The 17,181-nt window shown below is 48.1% G+C and overlaps 1 protein-coding gene across 4 annotated transcripts in view; it reads left to right on the top strand.

The window, feature by feature from the left end:
* Positions 1-17,181, top strand: part of KATNIP (katanin interacting protein) — a 201,243-nt gene that overhangs the window by 145,845 nt on the left and 38,217 nt on the right. For all 4 annotated transcript variants that reach the window (XM_022588452.2, XM_089895988.1, XM_022588449.3 and 1 more), the window contains one exon: positions 10,648-11,515. In XM_022588452.2, coding sequence (XP_022444160.1) covers positions 10,648-11,515 — 868 coding nt within the window. The remainder of the gene's footprint in view (positions 1-10,647; positions 11,516-17,181) is intronic.

Genomic DNA, 17,181 nt, shown 5'->3' with positions numbered 1-17,181 from the left:
TGGCTCACAGCGTGTTTTCAAAGTTCTTTAATTAATTGCCAACATTTAAAAATTGGAAGGGATTCCGTGCAAAATAGGGATTTTTGGCTTTTATTGAGAAACTAGACGATCTGGCGACACGAGGTCACATCCACTCCTGGAAGCTTTGGCGGAGCTGAGTCACGGCGCCGCAGTCCCCACCACTCCTACTTGTGTCCCCAGCACAGTGGCACAGTTGTCCTGACACCACACCACCTCTCCCATTTGCCATGCTTGCCCGGGCCCTGCGTGCATGTGCGCTGGTGACCTTCTCCATTATCAGACATTCTCTGGCTCTTCCATCCTTATGCAACTTTCATCCCCTCTGGTCCCTAGGAAACTACTCTCTTCTGTGCCTTTGCTCCTGCCCTTCCCAGCACCTGGAATACCTAGTCGGTCTCATTACAAACCCTGCCTTTGGAAACATCAAGGTTCTGCTTCACCCACCAGCCTCCTGCACACCCTTAGCCTGCCCCAGGCCCCTTCTGGCGGTCTCAGCCACCCCTTCCGGGCACCAAGTCACGTACTTCCCTAGGGTATCCCTCAGTTTCCTGAGCCTTTGGTGTCCCAAACGGGTGCCCCCGGCCAAATCTATCCTGCAGGCGTATTCCGTTTGGCACTCACCATGTTGTACCGCTTGTGAAACATTTGACAACATTGGAAAGTTGGCTTTTGATGAGCTGGCTATATTCCCTCTGTGGCATCCACCGGCTGGAGCCCAGTGACCCCTGCGGCCTCTGGACTTGCAGGTGTGCGTTCCCCAGCTCACCAGCTTCCCTGTGCCGCTCACGTCTGTGGTGCTGCAAGCATTTGAGTCTGTGACACCTAATTATTCATACTTCTGTGAACTCCTTAAGGACAGGAGACTTGCTCTCATCTTTTGTGTCTCACACAGGCCAGGATCCTGAAAGGCCCCCAGGTGGTATGAATAAAATTGTGAGAATTGCCTGCTGGGGCCTGAGGCCAGATCGAGGGGAAGCTTTTTTTTTTTTTTAATTTATTTTTTATTGAAATATAGTCGATTTACAATATCGTGTTAGTTTCTGGTGTACAGCACAGTGATTCAGTTTTATATATATATATATATGCATATATATGTTATGTATATACATATATACACATATATATATATTCCTTTTCAGATTCTTTTCCCTTATAGGTTATTACAAAATACTGAGTAGAGTTCCCTGTGCTATACAGAAGGTCCTTGCTGGTTATCTGTTTTATATATAGTCGTGTGTATATGTCAATCCCAACTTGAGGGGAATCTTGACCTAAGTCAGCAGGAGTAATGCTAGGCTCCACTCTGGAGTGGATGGGGTTCTCCTGTGCCTGCTGCCAGCCTCTGCCAGCAACAGGGAACTGCTGCACCAGAACTTAGGGGAGCAGGGAGTCTCCAGCCATGCTAGCCCTGAGCAGCCAGCCTCAGCAGGTACTTCCATCCAGGCGGTAGATTGGGTACAAGATAATGATGGCGGCTTGCGTTTCTTGAGTGTGTATTATGTGCCAGTCATCATTCAAAGCACTTTACACGTATGAGCTCGTTTATTCCGTACAGCGGTCCTATGAGACTGGTACTGTGGTGATCAGCTCCATCCTACAGATGGGGAAGCTGAGGCCCAGAAAAGCAGAAGAACTTGCTGGTAGGCACATGAATACCAGGCAATCTGGTGCCCACCACCTGGTCCCGCCTTTCAATAGAGAGTAACTGTGGTCACTGGCAAGCCGGGCCCTGCCTAGAGCAGCCGTCACTCTGCCCTGGCCCCATCCTGCCGGATGGCTTAAATCTTCAAGAGAGGCCAAAAATGCACATTGTTATGTGAAAGCTCTCAGTTTTTAGATATCAGCTGGTTCTGAAATTTTTAACTGCTCTATGGGCCAAACCAGCCCAGATTCAGCTGTAGGTCCTCCAGTTAGTGACCCCGCCTGTCAGGTCCCATCCCCGTCCTTTGTCCTCTGAGTCTGTGACGCCAGGAGGTCAGAATCTTTGGCCCCCAGCCTGGCATGTAATAGGTTAAATGTAGCTTGTTAAATGTCACGTGTCCCCACCATCTTCTTCAAGTAGCTTCATCACAAAGAAGGTTTTCATTGCTCTTCCTCCCAAAGGACATATGAAAGGTCATTGAGATCTCCTCTCAATAAAGCATTCAAGTTCAGGTGGAAAGAGCAGGTTTAGTTCCCAGAGCTAGATCTCAAGATAGATGGGGATAGGCCTGTTCCCCGGCTGAAGACAGGTGAGCACATGGGGCCACGAGGTAGTAGGCGCAAGGGTCCAGTCGCAAGCCCAGCTGCGAGAGCCTAGAGGGGGACCCTCGACTCAACCCGAGGAGGTGGGGAGGGGCAGATCGGGAGAGCCAGGGGCTTCCCGGAGGGGTCGTCAGCTCCTGAGCCAGGTCCCGAAGCCTACGTGGCAGCTCTCTGGGCAGCGCAGCTCACTCCCCGAAGTCCCCCGTGCTTGACAAGCCTCCCAATCAGCCCACAGCCCCTCGGCCCCTCCTGCTGTGGACCCAGCACTTCCCGGCAAAGAGAGCAGTAAGGGACGGCAGCCCATGTCCTCCCTGTGCAGTGGAGCCAGCGTGGGTGCCCAGCAGGTGACAGAACCCCTAGAGTGTGGGCCCCCTCGGGCTGTGCATGAATGAGGTCCAGCGACACACAGCAGGTTCGACTCCAATTGTCATCCACACCGAGGAAGGGTTTGCTTTAATGGACCCTCCCTGGCATCCGGCACGTAGGCTTAGACAATGCTTTGCTCCAGATTATTTCCTTCAGGCTTTTTCGCCTGTGCTGAGGGCAGTTGTTGGTCTCTAGGGAAAGTGTTTTGTGAGCACAAGAGCCCCCGCCTCTTCTTGGGTTGTTGTCATGATAGAGCCGGGCCGCCATCAGTCTTTGCTGAGCAATTCATGTGCTCATTGGAAGAGACATGTCATTTGACCCCAGGACCAGGGAGGAGAGTGGCCTTATCGAGTCAATTCAGTTACTTAGATCAAAATAATATTAATGTTGTTGTGTTTAAAATGCATTACGGTCTCAACATGATTGGTTCTCGTCAACTGGAAAGAAGGATAAAGTCTTTCTTTGGACTAGAGAAGGTGCTCCCATTGACTACGTGGCAGCCACAGAGTTTCAAAGTGTCCTTTTGAAAATCCACTGCAAAAGGGGTTTGAGACAGCATCAACAAAAGGGCATAGCAATAACTCTAGTTAAACGAGGAAGGAAATATGAGCACCAAGGAAGCAAGTACACACACACACACACACACACACACAAATGGTAAGGTCAGCAGCAGCATGGAGTTTCACCTCGATTTCTTGGAAGCTGAGGCAAAGGAGGAAACAGCCAGGACTAGAGCCCTCTGGTTGGAAAGGAGGGAGCAGGCTGGTTGTTTAGGAGTGAAAGAATTTTCCCTTGGATCTATTCCCAAAGTCACCCCTCATGCAGAGCTTTACAGAGGGATGCCAAGTAGTACAGACCTGCAAAATCTCAACCCCCTCTTCTCCATGGAGCAGACATGTGTCTCACATAGCTCTGGACCACACTCTTGAGGTGTGATGTCTGTTGCATCGATATGTATGTAAATACATAGGAAAAGTCTGGAAGGACACAAGCATACGTACACATGCTCCCCACCAGTGCCCACAGTGACTGCCTCTAGGGAGTGAGGAGAGAGCTAGGATGGGAGTACGAGATAGTTGGTCCATGGGGACTAATTAAAAAATAGAAGTGGGGACTCAGAGTTCCACCCAGAGCGGGTGGCCAGGCTAGCACGGCCAAGACGGAGGCCCTCTCCAGGTCTGGCTTGACCCAAAGGGAGGTGGCAGTAGGACCTCAGGGTGCCAGCCAGAGTGGCTCCCTGTGCACCAGCTGTGTGACCTCAGAGAAGGCTGAAGCTCAGTTTCTTCATCTGTCAGATGGGCCCTAATGCCCAAGACCTTGGAGAGTTGTTCCAAAGACAGCATGGGCCAATGCATGCAGCCTTTTTTTTTTTTTTAAACACATGGAATCCCCAGAGAAGTGACTCCCTACCATTCCCCACCAGGGATCCCATCCTGGTGATGCTTGGACCAAAGCCACCCACAGATACGGCTTGTTTGGTCTGCAGGGTGTTGGAAACTTGGCAGGTTTAAACACCATCAGGTAGGGGGCATGAACCTCTCAGCTCCCCATACCCCCCGCCACTCCCTGTGGTTTCCACCCTAACCCTCTTCTCTCTCCTACCTGCCTGATGCTAGGGGCATGAGAGGTCACACCCCTGCCCCAGCCTGCTGCCCTCTCTCTGTCCCCACTCAGCCAGGCTTCTTGGAGAGAGCTGAGGTCAGACGGGGCTCTAGGCCGTTCGCGGACGGTCAAGGAGCCCATTGTGGAAACCAGGCATCTCCTTACGGAAGGCAGGATGCCCATGTGACGACTGTGCGGACTGAAAGGTCTCCTCCCCACCCCACCGCCTCTTTCAGTGAGAGCGTGTCTGTCTCACCAGATGTTTCCACGGCGGTAATTTTGCGGGACCAGTCATTGAAAGCTGCCCAGGCTGTCCTTCTCCACTAGCTGTTTCCTGATTAATTCACAGCACACACTTGCGCTGTGCCTCCGCTAAACAGAGAACACATCCGTATAAACATGTAAAAGAGCGCTTTGAGAACCGACTTTTCTGACAGGCGGCAAATAGCAGCCTGCCATCCTGCAATTGGACGACGGAAGCTGGGCTCCTGTGGTGTGACACGGGCTTGACGTTTCTCATCCTAAATTGCTATGGAAACCTTCGTAGCAATAACTTAGTGAACTAGGAAGTTAGTTGGAGCTTCGTTGCCTGGATTTCAGGAGGGCTAAGGCAGGGGGAAGTAAGTATAGATGGACACCTCTGGGATCTCAGATCTTGTATCCCAAGAGCAGATCAGAAGCCAAAGCAAGATGGAAAACGGTCTGGGGTTGAAACCAACAGGCTACCATTTTTCTGATCAGGTTTCTTCTCTGATGATTGTTAGAGAGCAGTGTTCCCCGGGGAGAAAAATGCCTGTGTTTATTCACTTATAATGCCAAAGGGATTACTGAGCAGCGGCTGTGTGCCAGGCCCTTGCTGGGCCCTTGGACGAGATCAGTAGGCTCTCTGCTGTCTTGGAGCTTAACTCTGAGTGGGGGAGACAATAAATAAGTTAGAAAGCTGATGAACAAGACCATTTCAGAGACCAGGAGGAAAGAAAACAGGGCCATGGGCTAGAGAGGTGACTGGATGGGGCGGGGGCTGCTCTAGGGAGAGCAGCCACATCTCTCTGAAGACTAGGAGGGGCCAGCCTTGCAGGTTTCCGGAGCAGAACATTCCAGGCAGGTGCCCAGGTCCCAAGGTGGGCAGGAGCTCACTGGGATCACAGAGCAGCAAGCAGAGCGGTATGTTGGAAGCAGAAGGGGAGGGGAGAGAGAGGTCGTCACAGGACCAGATCACACAGGCCACATTGACCGCTGAAGGGAGCTGGAATTTATTCTCCACGTAGTAGGAAATCATTGGGTGTTTGTTTTTTGTTTTTGTTTTTTTTGTGTGGTACGCGGGCCCCTCACTGTTGTGGCCTCTCCCGTTGCGGAGCACAGGCTCCGACGTGCAGGCCCAGCGACCATGGCTCACAGGCCCAACTGCTCCGCGGCACGTGGGATCTTCCCGGACTGGGGCACGAACCCGTGTCCCCTGCATTGGCAGGCGGACTCTCAACCACTGCGCCACCAGGGAAGCCCCATTGGGTGGTTTTAAGCAGGGGCCTGCCGTGATGTGATTTAAGTTGTTTTGGTTTGGTTTGATTTTTTCCGGCAGCACCGTGTGGGATCCCAGTTCCCTGAGCAGGGATTGAACCCGGGCCCCCTGCTGTGGAAGTGCAGAGTCCTAACCACTGGACCGCCAGGGAATTCCCTGATTTAAGGTGTTTTTAAAGAAAGACTGGCTGCTGGAAATGAAGTGTGTGTGCCGGAGTGGGGTGGGGGTGGGTGGGTGACGGTGCAGAGTGGATACACAGAGAGCACTTAGGAGGATACGGCTGTTGTCTCCAGGAGAGATGACTGTGACCCGGGCTAGGAGGTGGCCACCATTCAGGGAGAAGAGGTCGGATTCCGAAGAGGTTTTGGAGGTAGAGCCGCAGGGCTTCTGATGGATTGGATGTGTGAGTGAGACAGCAAGAAGACTCAAGGACTCCCAGGTTTGGGGCAGCTGGTTGAACGGCGGAACCACTTTTGAGATGAAAGATGACAAGGTTTGGGAAGAGTGGATTGATCATTCTGTTTGGGGCCTGTTAAGGTTGAGACGCCTGTTAGATATCCAAGAAGAGAGGTCACATGGTCGCTGTGGGCTGGATGGAGAGGTCAGGATTGGAGATTAAAATAGTCAGGAATCCAGTGTTAATTGGCATTATTCACAAGAGCCAAGACATGGAAGCAACCTAAATGTCTACTGACAAACGAATGGATAAAGAAGATGTGGTATATATACACAATGGAATAGTACTCAGCCATAAAAAAGGACAAAAATAATTCCATTTGCAGCAACATGGATGGACCTAGAGATTGTCATACTAAGTGAAGTAAATCAGACAAAGACAAATATCACTTATATGTGGAATCTAAAAAATGATACAAATGAACTTACTCACAAAATAGAAACAGACTCACAGACATAGAAAACAAACTTATGGTTACCAAAGGGGAAAGGGGGTGGGGAAGGATAAGTTAGGAGTTGGGAATTAGCAGATACAAACTACTATATATAAAATAGATAAACAACAAAGACCTACTATATGGCACGAAGAACTATATTCAATATCTTGCAGTAAAACAATGGAAGGGACTTCCCTGGTGACGCAGTGGTTAAGAATCCGCCTGCCAATGCAGGGGACATGGGTTCGATCCCTAGTCCGGGAAGATCCCACATGCCATGGAGCAGCTAAGCCCGTGAGCCACAACTACTGAGCCTGCGCTCTAGAGACCGTGAGCCACAACTACTCAACCCACGTGCCACAACTACTGAAGCCCGCGCACCTAGAGCCCGTGCTCCGCAACAAAGAGAAGACACCGCAATGAGAGGCCCGCACACCGCGACGAAGAGTAACCCCCGCTCGCCACAGCTAGGGAAAGCCCACACACAGCAACAAAGACCCAATGCAGCCAAAAGTATAAATAAATAAATAAAATTTATTTTTAAAAAAAACATAATGGAAAAGAACATGGAAAAGAATATATATATACACACACATATAAAACGGAATCACTTTGCTGTACATGTGAAACTGAAACAACATAGTAAATCACCTATACTTCAATAATAAAATTAAATAGGAGTCACCAATGAGAGAATGATAGGGCCCTGGGCCTGAGTGGGACCCCCTAGTGAGAGGGTGCTGGAAAATCGGGAGGCCGGGGACCAGCCCAACCGGTCAAGGCCCAGTTGAAGAGGAGCAACAGCGGGGAGCCTGGGCTGCGGTAAGAGCGGGGGCCGGAGGACAGCCTACCTGAGAAAGGAGAACTTCCCGGTGGGTCTGATCCCCTGCTGGACCCTAAAGCTGATTGTCCAAACCAGGGCACCCCTGAGAGTGAAAAGAAGGCTCTGTGAGTGATAGACCAGGGCAACAGGAATAAATCAGAATCATCCAGGCAAACAGGGAAGTTCTGTGACCCAGTTGCTGGCACCCTTGGCAGGGTGGGTTCGTGTAGAGGAGGAGGCAGAGGCCAGCGGGCAGGAGGTGCAGCTGTGACTGTGACTCTTAGAGTTTGCTGTAAAGGTGGACAAACAGATTGTGGGGCACCCCAGCAATAAGAAGGAATAAAACTACTCATTGACACAACATGGATGAATCTCAGAGTTATTATGCCGAGTGAAAGAAGCCAGGCCCCAAAGAGTTCATAGTGTGCGATGCCTTTCATAGAAAAATTCTAGAAAAGGCAGAGTAATCTATAGTGACAGAAGGCTGATGGGTGGTTGGCTCGGGGTGGGGGAAGAAGATAGGGTGGCAGGGATTACATAGGAGTACGAGGAACCCTTGTGGGTGATGGGTGTGTTCATTACCTTGATCATGGGTGGATATGTGTTAAAACTTATCAAGTACTGTGCTTTATTTTTTTTTTATTGAAGTATAGTTGATTTACAATGTTGTGTTAGTTTCAGGTGTATAGCACAGTGATTCAGTTATATATAGTTATATATATATGTGTGTATATATATATATATATCCTTTGCAGATTCTTTTCACTTGGAGGTTATCACAAAATATTGAATATAGTCCCCTGTGCTATAAGTAGATCCTTGTTGGTTATCTATTTTATACTTAGGAGTGTGTATCTGCTAATCCCAAACTCCTAATTTATCCCTCCCTTTCCCCTTTGGTAACCATAAATTTATTTTCTATGAATGTGGGTCTATTTCTGTTTTGTAAATAAGTTCATTTGTATCTTTTTTTTTTTTTTTTTTTTTTTTTGCGGTACGCGGGCTTCTCACTCTTGTGGCCTCTCCCGCTGTGGAGCACAGGCTCTGCACGCACAGGCTTAGTGGCCATGGCTCACAAGCCCAACCACTCCGCTGCATGTGGGATCTTCCCGGACCAGGGCACGAACCCGTGTCCCCTGCATTGGCAGGCAGACTCTCAACCACTGCACCACCAGGGAAGCCCTGTATCTTTTTTTTAGATTCCACATATAAGCAATATCACATGATATTTGTCTTTCTCTGTCTTACTTGACTTAGTATGATCATCTCTGGGTCCGTCCATGTTGCTGCAAATGGCATTATTTCATGCTTTTTTTTATGGCTGAGTAATATCCATTGTGTGTGTGTGTATATATATATATATACCACATCTTCTTTATCCATTAAGTTGTATGCTTTAAACATGTACAGTTTACTGTATGAGGTATGTATTATATTCCTCAAGAAAGCTGTTTATTAAAAATGTTTTTGTGGGCTTCCCTGGTGGCACAGTGGTTGGGAGTCCACCTGCCGATGCAGGGGACACGGGTTCGTGCCCCGGTCCGGGAAGATCCCACATGCTGCGGAGCGGCTGGGCCCGTGAGCCATGGCCGCTGAGCCTGCGCATCCGGAGCCTGTGCTCCGCAACGGGAGAGGCCACAACAGTGAGAGGCCCGCGTACCGCAAAAAAAAAACCAAAAAACTGTTTTTGTGTAAAGAGGTATGGCCAAATAAGGCAGTAGCAGGAGGAGGTGTTATTTGATGTTTTTTTCTTTTCTTTTTTTCCCTTTTTCTTTTTTGGCTGCATTGGGTCTTCTTTGCTGTGCGCGGGCTTTCTCTAGTTGCAGCAAGCGGAGGCTACTCTTCATTGTGGTGCGAGGGCTTCTCATTGCAGTGGCTTCTCTTGTTGCGGAGCATGGGCTCTAGGCGCACAGGCTTCAGTAGTTGCGGCATTAGGGCTCAGTAGTTGTGGCGCACGGGCTTAGTTGCTCCGCGGCATGTGGGATCTTCCCGGACCGGGGCTTGAACCCGTGTCCCCTGCATCGGCAGGCGGATTCTTAACCACTGCGCCACCAGGGAAGCCCCCTAATTTTAAGTATGACCCAAGAAGCGTTGAACACCTGCCTCATACGGGGCACATGTGCTGGGAGAGGAGGAGACAGAAGGCTAGCAGGGACCCTTTTGTGAAGGTTACTATATGTCATGCTGAGGGGTTCGGAATTCATCTCATGGGTCCACACAAGTGCAGCGCCCACACCGCATCCTCTGGGCTCCCCTCCACTTGTGGCCACAGCTGCGTTGGGACAGTCCCGGGCGTGCTGACTGGGCACCACTTCCAGCGCTTCCAGGCTCTGAGCCTTTCTGCTTGGGTCCTTTTGCCGAAGCTTCTAGAGGGCCTAGCCTGTAGTCATGGCGGGGAGTCAGTTTCCCCAGGGGCAGCCATCAACAGCAGGGAAGGGAGTCAGTGGATAAACACCCAGCCTCCCGCCTTTGGAGGGACACTTCGGAGATGCATTCTGCTGGTCCCTCACAGTGTCCCAGCTGGATGGAGCCCCAGTTCCCCACAGCAGTGACCAGCCCCAAAACCTTTTTGGGTTTTCACCTGCCCTACCTGACTCTCCCTCTTAGGAGCACCTGCTGATAAGCTACCTGCACTCAAATCCTTGTCTCAGGCTCTGCCCTCAGGGCCCCCAAAATATGGCACCCATGGAACCTAGGGCATCTGCATTTTATGTGCCTGCCAAGCTTTTCTGACGCAGGAGGCCCAGGAACCATACTTTAAAGAACGCTGCTATAGGCAGTGAAAGAAAACATGAAGAACTTCACAAAGGGATGTGACTGGGCCAGATCTGCTCTTGTAGAAAACTAAGGTGGGTGGCAATGTGAAGCTGAGGTCGCAGGAGCAAGAGACAGGAAGCAGGGAGACCAATTAGCAGGCTATTACATGTGTCCCAGCAGGAGGTAATGATGATGAAGATGGTGATGGAGGCCGCCTCTTTGTGAAAGTCCTTTGATTTATAACATGTGTAACCCTTTGCACCGAAATGAAAAGGAGTCTGATTTAACAGCCCCAGTGCTGTAGTCTCAGAAAGCTCACGTTTCCAGCGTCCCACATTTGTCTTTTTCACGTGCTCCTTTCAAAATTTGATACATCAGTCCGATGCCACGCATCTTCATTTTGTGAAATTTTGTGTTTTCAGGATCTTGACATTGGAGCCAAAAACGTGAAGCTTTATGTCAACAAAAAACTCATCTTTGATGGCAACTTAGACAAAGGAGGTGACGAGGCCCCACAGAGCATCCTGGTGGGCCTGCAAAATGAGAGAATGGAAAATAGCGTTGCTGTCCACTCAGAAGAAAGCAAAGGTGCCCACAAGAGGAACAGCACCGATGGGGACAAGCAGCTCGGTGCCAGTTACTCGCAGCCAGCTGGAGCAACAGAGGATGTGAAGGCTTCTTCACAAGGACATTTATTTGGTGGAAGGATGAATTCTCCTGACTGCATGAAAGACAATTTGTCCAAGTTAGAGGAAGAGTGCAGCTTTTTAGCCGCACCATCCTCGCCGGGTGGCATGCCCAGTGTCCCTCCCCACTCCTCCCCCGCGGAATGCCCTCCTCCTCTTGACCAGGAGCTCTCACTGATCCAACAGCTGGAAAACCTTATGGGCAGAAAAGTCTCTGAGCCTCCAGGGAAAACCCCATCCTGGTTACAACCTTCTCCCGCAGGGAAAGGCAGGAAGCAGGGAGGCCTGAAGTCAAAACCCCTCTGGCTGAGTCCAGAGAAGCCGCTGGACTGGAGAGGCAGGCTTCCGTCAGAGGATATCATCCGTGAGGGGCCTGGAGAGACCGAGGCTGGAGATAAAGACCCCAGGCGTGAGCAAGGGCGGACAAGCAGCTGGAATGTCATCGCCAGCGAGAGAGCTCAGAGAGCAACCCCCAGAGTCTGCGGTGATGACTTCGACATCTTTAACCAACCCTCCCACAGGGAGCACCCTGCTAGTGGGAGGAGGGGCCTGAGGAAGGACGCCCTCAGCAACAGTCATAGTGATGGCCAGCCAGACAGCAGAGGTAAGCTTGGGAAGCAGTCTGACTCGGGGCCATCTCACCTGAGCCAGGGCCACTGATTGGCATGAAGCCATTTTGCTCCCTGGACCTCAGTTTCCTCATCTGCAAAGCAAGTGGGTTCTTCTCAACTAAGCGCCACAAATTCCCTGTCTCAGGGGCCACGGGGTGGCAGCGGTGCGTGAAATGGGCAAGGCACACTTTGCATGTTAAACTCAGAGATATTTTTGTCATTACCTCCAAGATACGTTCCTTTGTCCATTTTTCTTGCAAAACATGGCTTTTCCAATCTAGACTGCTATCCCACCTCTGATAGAGACGTTGGTCTCTAAGAACTTCACTTCTTTGTAACCATACCATTAGAAAAATAATACAGGTGTGATGAAAAATAGCAATCAATTCTTGCCTGGGGGTTGGAAGGACTATAGGGAATGGTGGGGACTATGGTATTCAGGAATACAAGACCAGCATATGCCAGATCTCCCTTTTCCTTTTATCAAGAGAAATCAAAATTGTAGAATATTCTTGTTTTTCAACATTGGCAACTGATGGAGATTATTTTTAAACCACTGTGTGGGTCAAAAAATATATATATACATCTGCTAGCAGGATTCACCTGCTTTGTGAACTTTGCAGTAGATTATCTCTAAGAGATCTGAAAGGAGGTGCCAACGGCTGGTTTTCTGAATATTTGCCCTCAGATTTGGCTACTGGGATGGAGTGTAGCATAGCAACAAGGAGTCAAACCATTTAAATTCAAGCTCTGCTACTTATAGGTCTGGGACCTCTAGACTGGGTCCTATAGAGCTGGGCATTTCCACTTTCTGAGCCTCAGCATCTTCATCTGTGAAATGGGAATGAACCCCCACTCCCCACAGTGTTGTGAAAAATGAATGAGTTGATAGCTTCAAAATATTGACCAGAGCCTGGCATGTGGAAAGTGCTCCAGAAGTGGTGGCCATGATTTCAACACTAGCTTCTGCATCCTTTCTTGCCCACAGAGCTCCTGGACCTACCAAAGCAAGGCTCACCTCTAGATCCCCTGAGTTTATCCTCACCCCCTACCACACAGGAGCAGAAGCCCTAGAGTCAAACTGACTGGGCATGTATCCTGGTTCCCCACTGCCAACTCACACTGTGGGCAAGTTCTGAAATCCCCCTGAGCCTCAGTTTCCTCGTTTATAAGGACACCAGTAATATCCAACTCACAAGGGGCTGGGAGGATCAAATGAGATCCTACGCGTGCAGCGTTTGGCACTGTGCCTAGGACATAAGCGCACCCAACAGATGTTAGCTTCTGCTATTTATTCTTATTATTGTTGTTGTTATCATCGTCATCACCGTCATCCCCATTCTGTGACTCTGCCTCTTGGTGTATCTGTATGTGAAGCCAATGTGTATATTTTCAGTGAATCACATTAGCATCTGCACTGTGACTGTCTACTGGACAGACCTTTCCAAAGGCCTGCATTTAGCCAGAGTTTACACATAGAAATGTGAAGCGTTTGTGGCCTCTTTCAGACCCTTGATGTTACTTAGGGCAGAGCAAGTCCCTCAGACTCTTTGAGTGCCTTTCCATGGTGAGTGGCTGGCTCCCTTCTCCCAGGCAGGGCTTCCCCTTCTGGCTCCCCAGCCTTACAGATTCTGCTGCCCACCCCCACCAAGACTTAACCCTGAGACTGGTTATCAGGGAGGAGAGCAGAGTGGGAGAACAGAACCGAGAAGCTCTTTGGGGGCAGGGACTGCGTCTTATTTGTGTTGGGGTCCCCAGAACCCAGGTGCCTGACTCATGGTGGGTCTTCTGCCGTGTGGGAGAAATGATGGAAAGAAGGAACTGCAATGGCTAGATGCATGGCATGTTTGCCGTAATCCAGGCTGTCATTTGGGCACGTTACTCAAACGGGTTCATTTAATCCTCATACTAGTCCCATTTTACAGATAAAGAAAATGTGAGGTAAGAAAGCAGGGTGAGATGGGAGGTTCGAGATGGTGGCATAGGAAGATCCTGAACTCAGCTCCTCGCATGGACACAACAAAACTACAGCTACATGTAGACTAATTCCCTCTGAAAAGGACCTGAAAACTGGATGAAGAGTCTCCACAAGAAAGGGTAAAAGGGCAGCATCAAGGCAGGTAAGAGAGGCAGAGAGATGACCTCATCAAGGAAAAAACCACACCCCAGGTGTGACAGTCCACAGATGGGGAGGGATTACACAGGTACAGTTACTTTCCCTGGGGATTGAGGGATTTGAGCTTCACGTCAGGCACCCCAGTCCTTAGATCCTGCACAAAAGAGATGAGACCCCAAAACGTCTGGCTTTGAAAACCAATGGGGAATACACTCAAAACTATAGAACTGCAGAGAATGGAAAGCTAGCTTTTAAAGGGCACACTCACACTCACTCCACCTGAAAACCAGCACAAAAACACCAGACTGAAAAGTGCGTGGACCGTAGGTGAATGGGACCCACCTACTAATCTTGAAGCATCTGCTGGAGAGGCAGGAACGACTTGGGATGCTCCCTGGGGACTGAGAAACTGGAGGGAGCCATTTTTCCAGTCTCAGGCTACCTTGCTGATTCCAATGCTGGTGGGTGCCATCTTGGAATTCTCCCTCTAGTCTGTTAGCACCAGTCGGCACACGCCACTTAGAGCCCCACCCACCCCTGCACCTCAGCCAGGCCTCACGGCTGACTATGTGATAACCCTGCCCACTAGAACCCATCAGCCATTGTGGCCAGCGTTGCAGTCTTTCCAGGGGCCAGCCCTGCCCACCAATGCATGGCAGCAGCATCCACGACCACAACAAGAGGGTGCACGCAACCCATAAGGGGACACTGCTTGAGGACCTGGCTCTGGTGGCCAGGCATGATTGCATTTCTGAGCCCCACAGGACATGTCCTACATAAGGCCACTCCTTCAAGACCAAGAGAGGTAGCTGATTTACTTAATATATAGAAACAAACACAGAAAATTAGGCAAAATGAGGAAACAGAGGAATATATTCCTATCAAAAGAACAAGACAGAACCACAGTAAAAGAACTAAACAAAACAGAGATAACCAATCTACCTGATAAAAAGCTCAAAATAATGGTCAAATGCTGCTCATAGAACTTGGGAGAAGAATGGACAAACATGGCGAGAACAACAAAGAGATAGAAAATATAAGAAAGTATCACACAAATTATAACTGAACTGAGAAATACACTAGAGGGGTTCAGCAGCAGATTGGATGAGGTAGAAAAACAAATCAGCAAGCTGGAAGACAAAGCAATGGAGCTCACCCAGACAGAGTAGCATAATGAAAAAGGAATTTTAGAAAAATAAAGATATTTTAAGGGATCTTTGGAACATCAAGCAGAATAGCATTCATATTATAGGCTCCCAGAAGGAGAAGAGAGAAAGGGCAAGAAAAATTAGTGGCTGAAAATTTCCCTGGGGAAGGAAATAGACATCCAGGAAGCCCAGAGAGTTCTGAATAAGATGAACCCAAAGAGACACCCACCAAGACACACTATAATTAAAATGGTAAAAGTTAAGGATAAAAAGAGAATCCTAAAAGCAGCAAGAGAAAAGCAACTTGTGACATACAAGGAAATCCCTTTAAGGCTGTCAGCAGATTTTTTTTCAGCATAAACTTTACAGGCCAGAAGGGAATGGCATGACATACTCCAAATGCTGAAAGAAGAAAACTTCCAGTGAGAATTCTCTTCCCAGTGAGTTTATCATTCAGAATTGAAGGAGAGATTAAGAGTTTCCCAGGTAAGCAAAAGCTGTAGGGCCACTAAACTGGCCCTACAAGAAATGTTAAAGTGACTCTTTTAAACTGAAAATAAATGACACTAATTAATAATATGAAAACATACAAATGTAAAAATCTTAATGACAAAGGTAAATATATAATAAAAGTAGTGGATCAATTAGTTATAAAGCACAACTTCCCTGGTGGTGCAGTGGTTAAGAATCTGCCTGCCAATGCAGGGGACATGGGTTCAAGCCCTGATCTGGGAAGATTCCACATGCCGTGGAGCAACTAAGTCTGTGCCCCACGACTAATGAGCCTGCATGCTAGAGCCTGCATGCCACAACTACTGAGCCTGTGCTCTAGAGCCTGTGAGCCACAACTGCTGAGCCCATGTGCCACAACTACTGAAGCCCGCACTAAGTCTGTGCCCCACGACTAATGAGCCTGCATGCTAGAGCCTGCATGCCACAACTACTGAGCCTGTGCTCTAGAGCCTGTGAGCCACAACTGCTGAGCCCATGTGCCACAACTACTGAAGCCCGCACACTCTAGGGCCCATGCTCTGCAACAAAGAGAAGCCACCACAATGGGAAGCCCATGCACCGCAACAAAGAGTAGCCCCCTCTCGCCACAACTAGAGAAAGCCTGCGCGCAGCAACGAAGACCCAACGCAGCCAAAAATAAATAGATAGATAGATAGGTAAATAAATTTATTTATTTATTTTTAAAAAATCAATTATAAAGCAAGCTTGAAGGTTAAAAGGCAAAAATGTTAAAATTAACTAAAATTACAATAGTTTGTTAAGGGATACATAAAAAGATGTAGTACTTGTCATCAAAGTATAAAATGTGTGGAGGGGGAGTAGAAAGACAAAGCTTTGGACTGTGTTCAAACTTAAGTTGCTACCAACTTAAAACAGACTGCAGCTTACCTAGGATGGCATATGTGATCCTCATGGTAACCACAAGGAAAAAACTCATGGTACATACACAAAAGAAAATGAGAAAGGAATCTAAATATAGCACTAAAGAAAGCCACCAAAACATAAGGGAAATGAGAAAAGAAAGGAACAGAGAAGAACTACAAAAACAGCTAGAAAACAATTCACAAAATGGCAGTAGTTACATACTTACCAATAATTACTTTAAATGGGCTAAATTCACCAATCAAAAGACAGAGAGTGGCTTAATGGATTAAAAGAAAAAAACACTCATCTATATACTGCCTACAAGAAGCTCATTTCAGAAGTAAGGACACACGCTGACTGAAAGTGAAGGGATAGAAAAAGATATTCCATGCAAGTGAAATGAAAAGAAAGCTGGAGTAGCTATTCTTATATCAGACAAAATAGACTTTGAAACAAGACTATAATAAAAGACAAAGAAAGGCATTACATAATGATAAAGGAGTCGATGCAACAAGAAGTTATAACATTTATAAATGTATATGCACCCAACATAGGAGCTCCAAAATATATAAAGCAAATATTGATGGACTTAGAGAAATTGAAAGCAATACAGTAATAGTAGGGGACTTTAACACCCTGCTTACCTCAATGGATAAATCATCCAGACAGAAAATTGATAAGGAAACATCAGACTTAAGCAACACATTATAGCAGATTGGATTAACAGATATATACCAAATATTCCATCCAAAAGCAGCAGAACATACATTCTTCTCAAGTGCACATGGAACATTCTCCAGGATAGATCACATGTTAAGTCACAAAACAAGTCTCAATAAAGTCAAGAAGTTTTAAATCATGTCAAGAATCTTCTCCAACTACAGTGGTATGAAACTAGAAATCAATCACAAGAAAAAAAATGGGGAAAACCACAAAAACATGAAGATTAAACAACATGCTACAAAACAACTGGGGGGGGGGCGCGGCATTGAAGAAATCAAGGAGAAACAAAAAATAC

This window comes from Delphinapterus leucas, chromosome 15 (genome assembly GCF_059928025.1).
Source record: "Delphinapterus leucas isolate spDelLeu-1000000601 "Yukka" chromosome 15, BTC_Dleu_Yukka2, whole genome shotgun sequence".
NCBI classification, from domain to species: Eukaryota; Metazoa; Chordata; class Mammalia; order Artiodactyla; family Monodontidae; genus Delphinapterus; species Delphinapterus leucas.
This window is presented reverse-complemented; position numbering and strand designations above follow the sequence as displayed.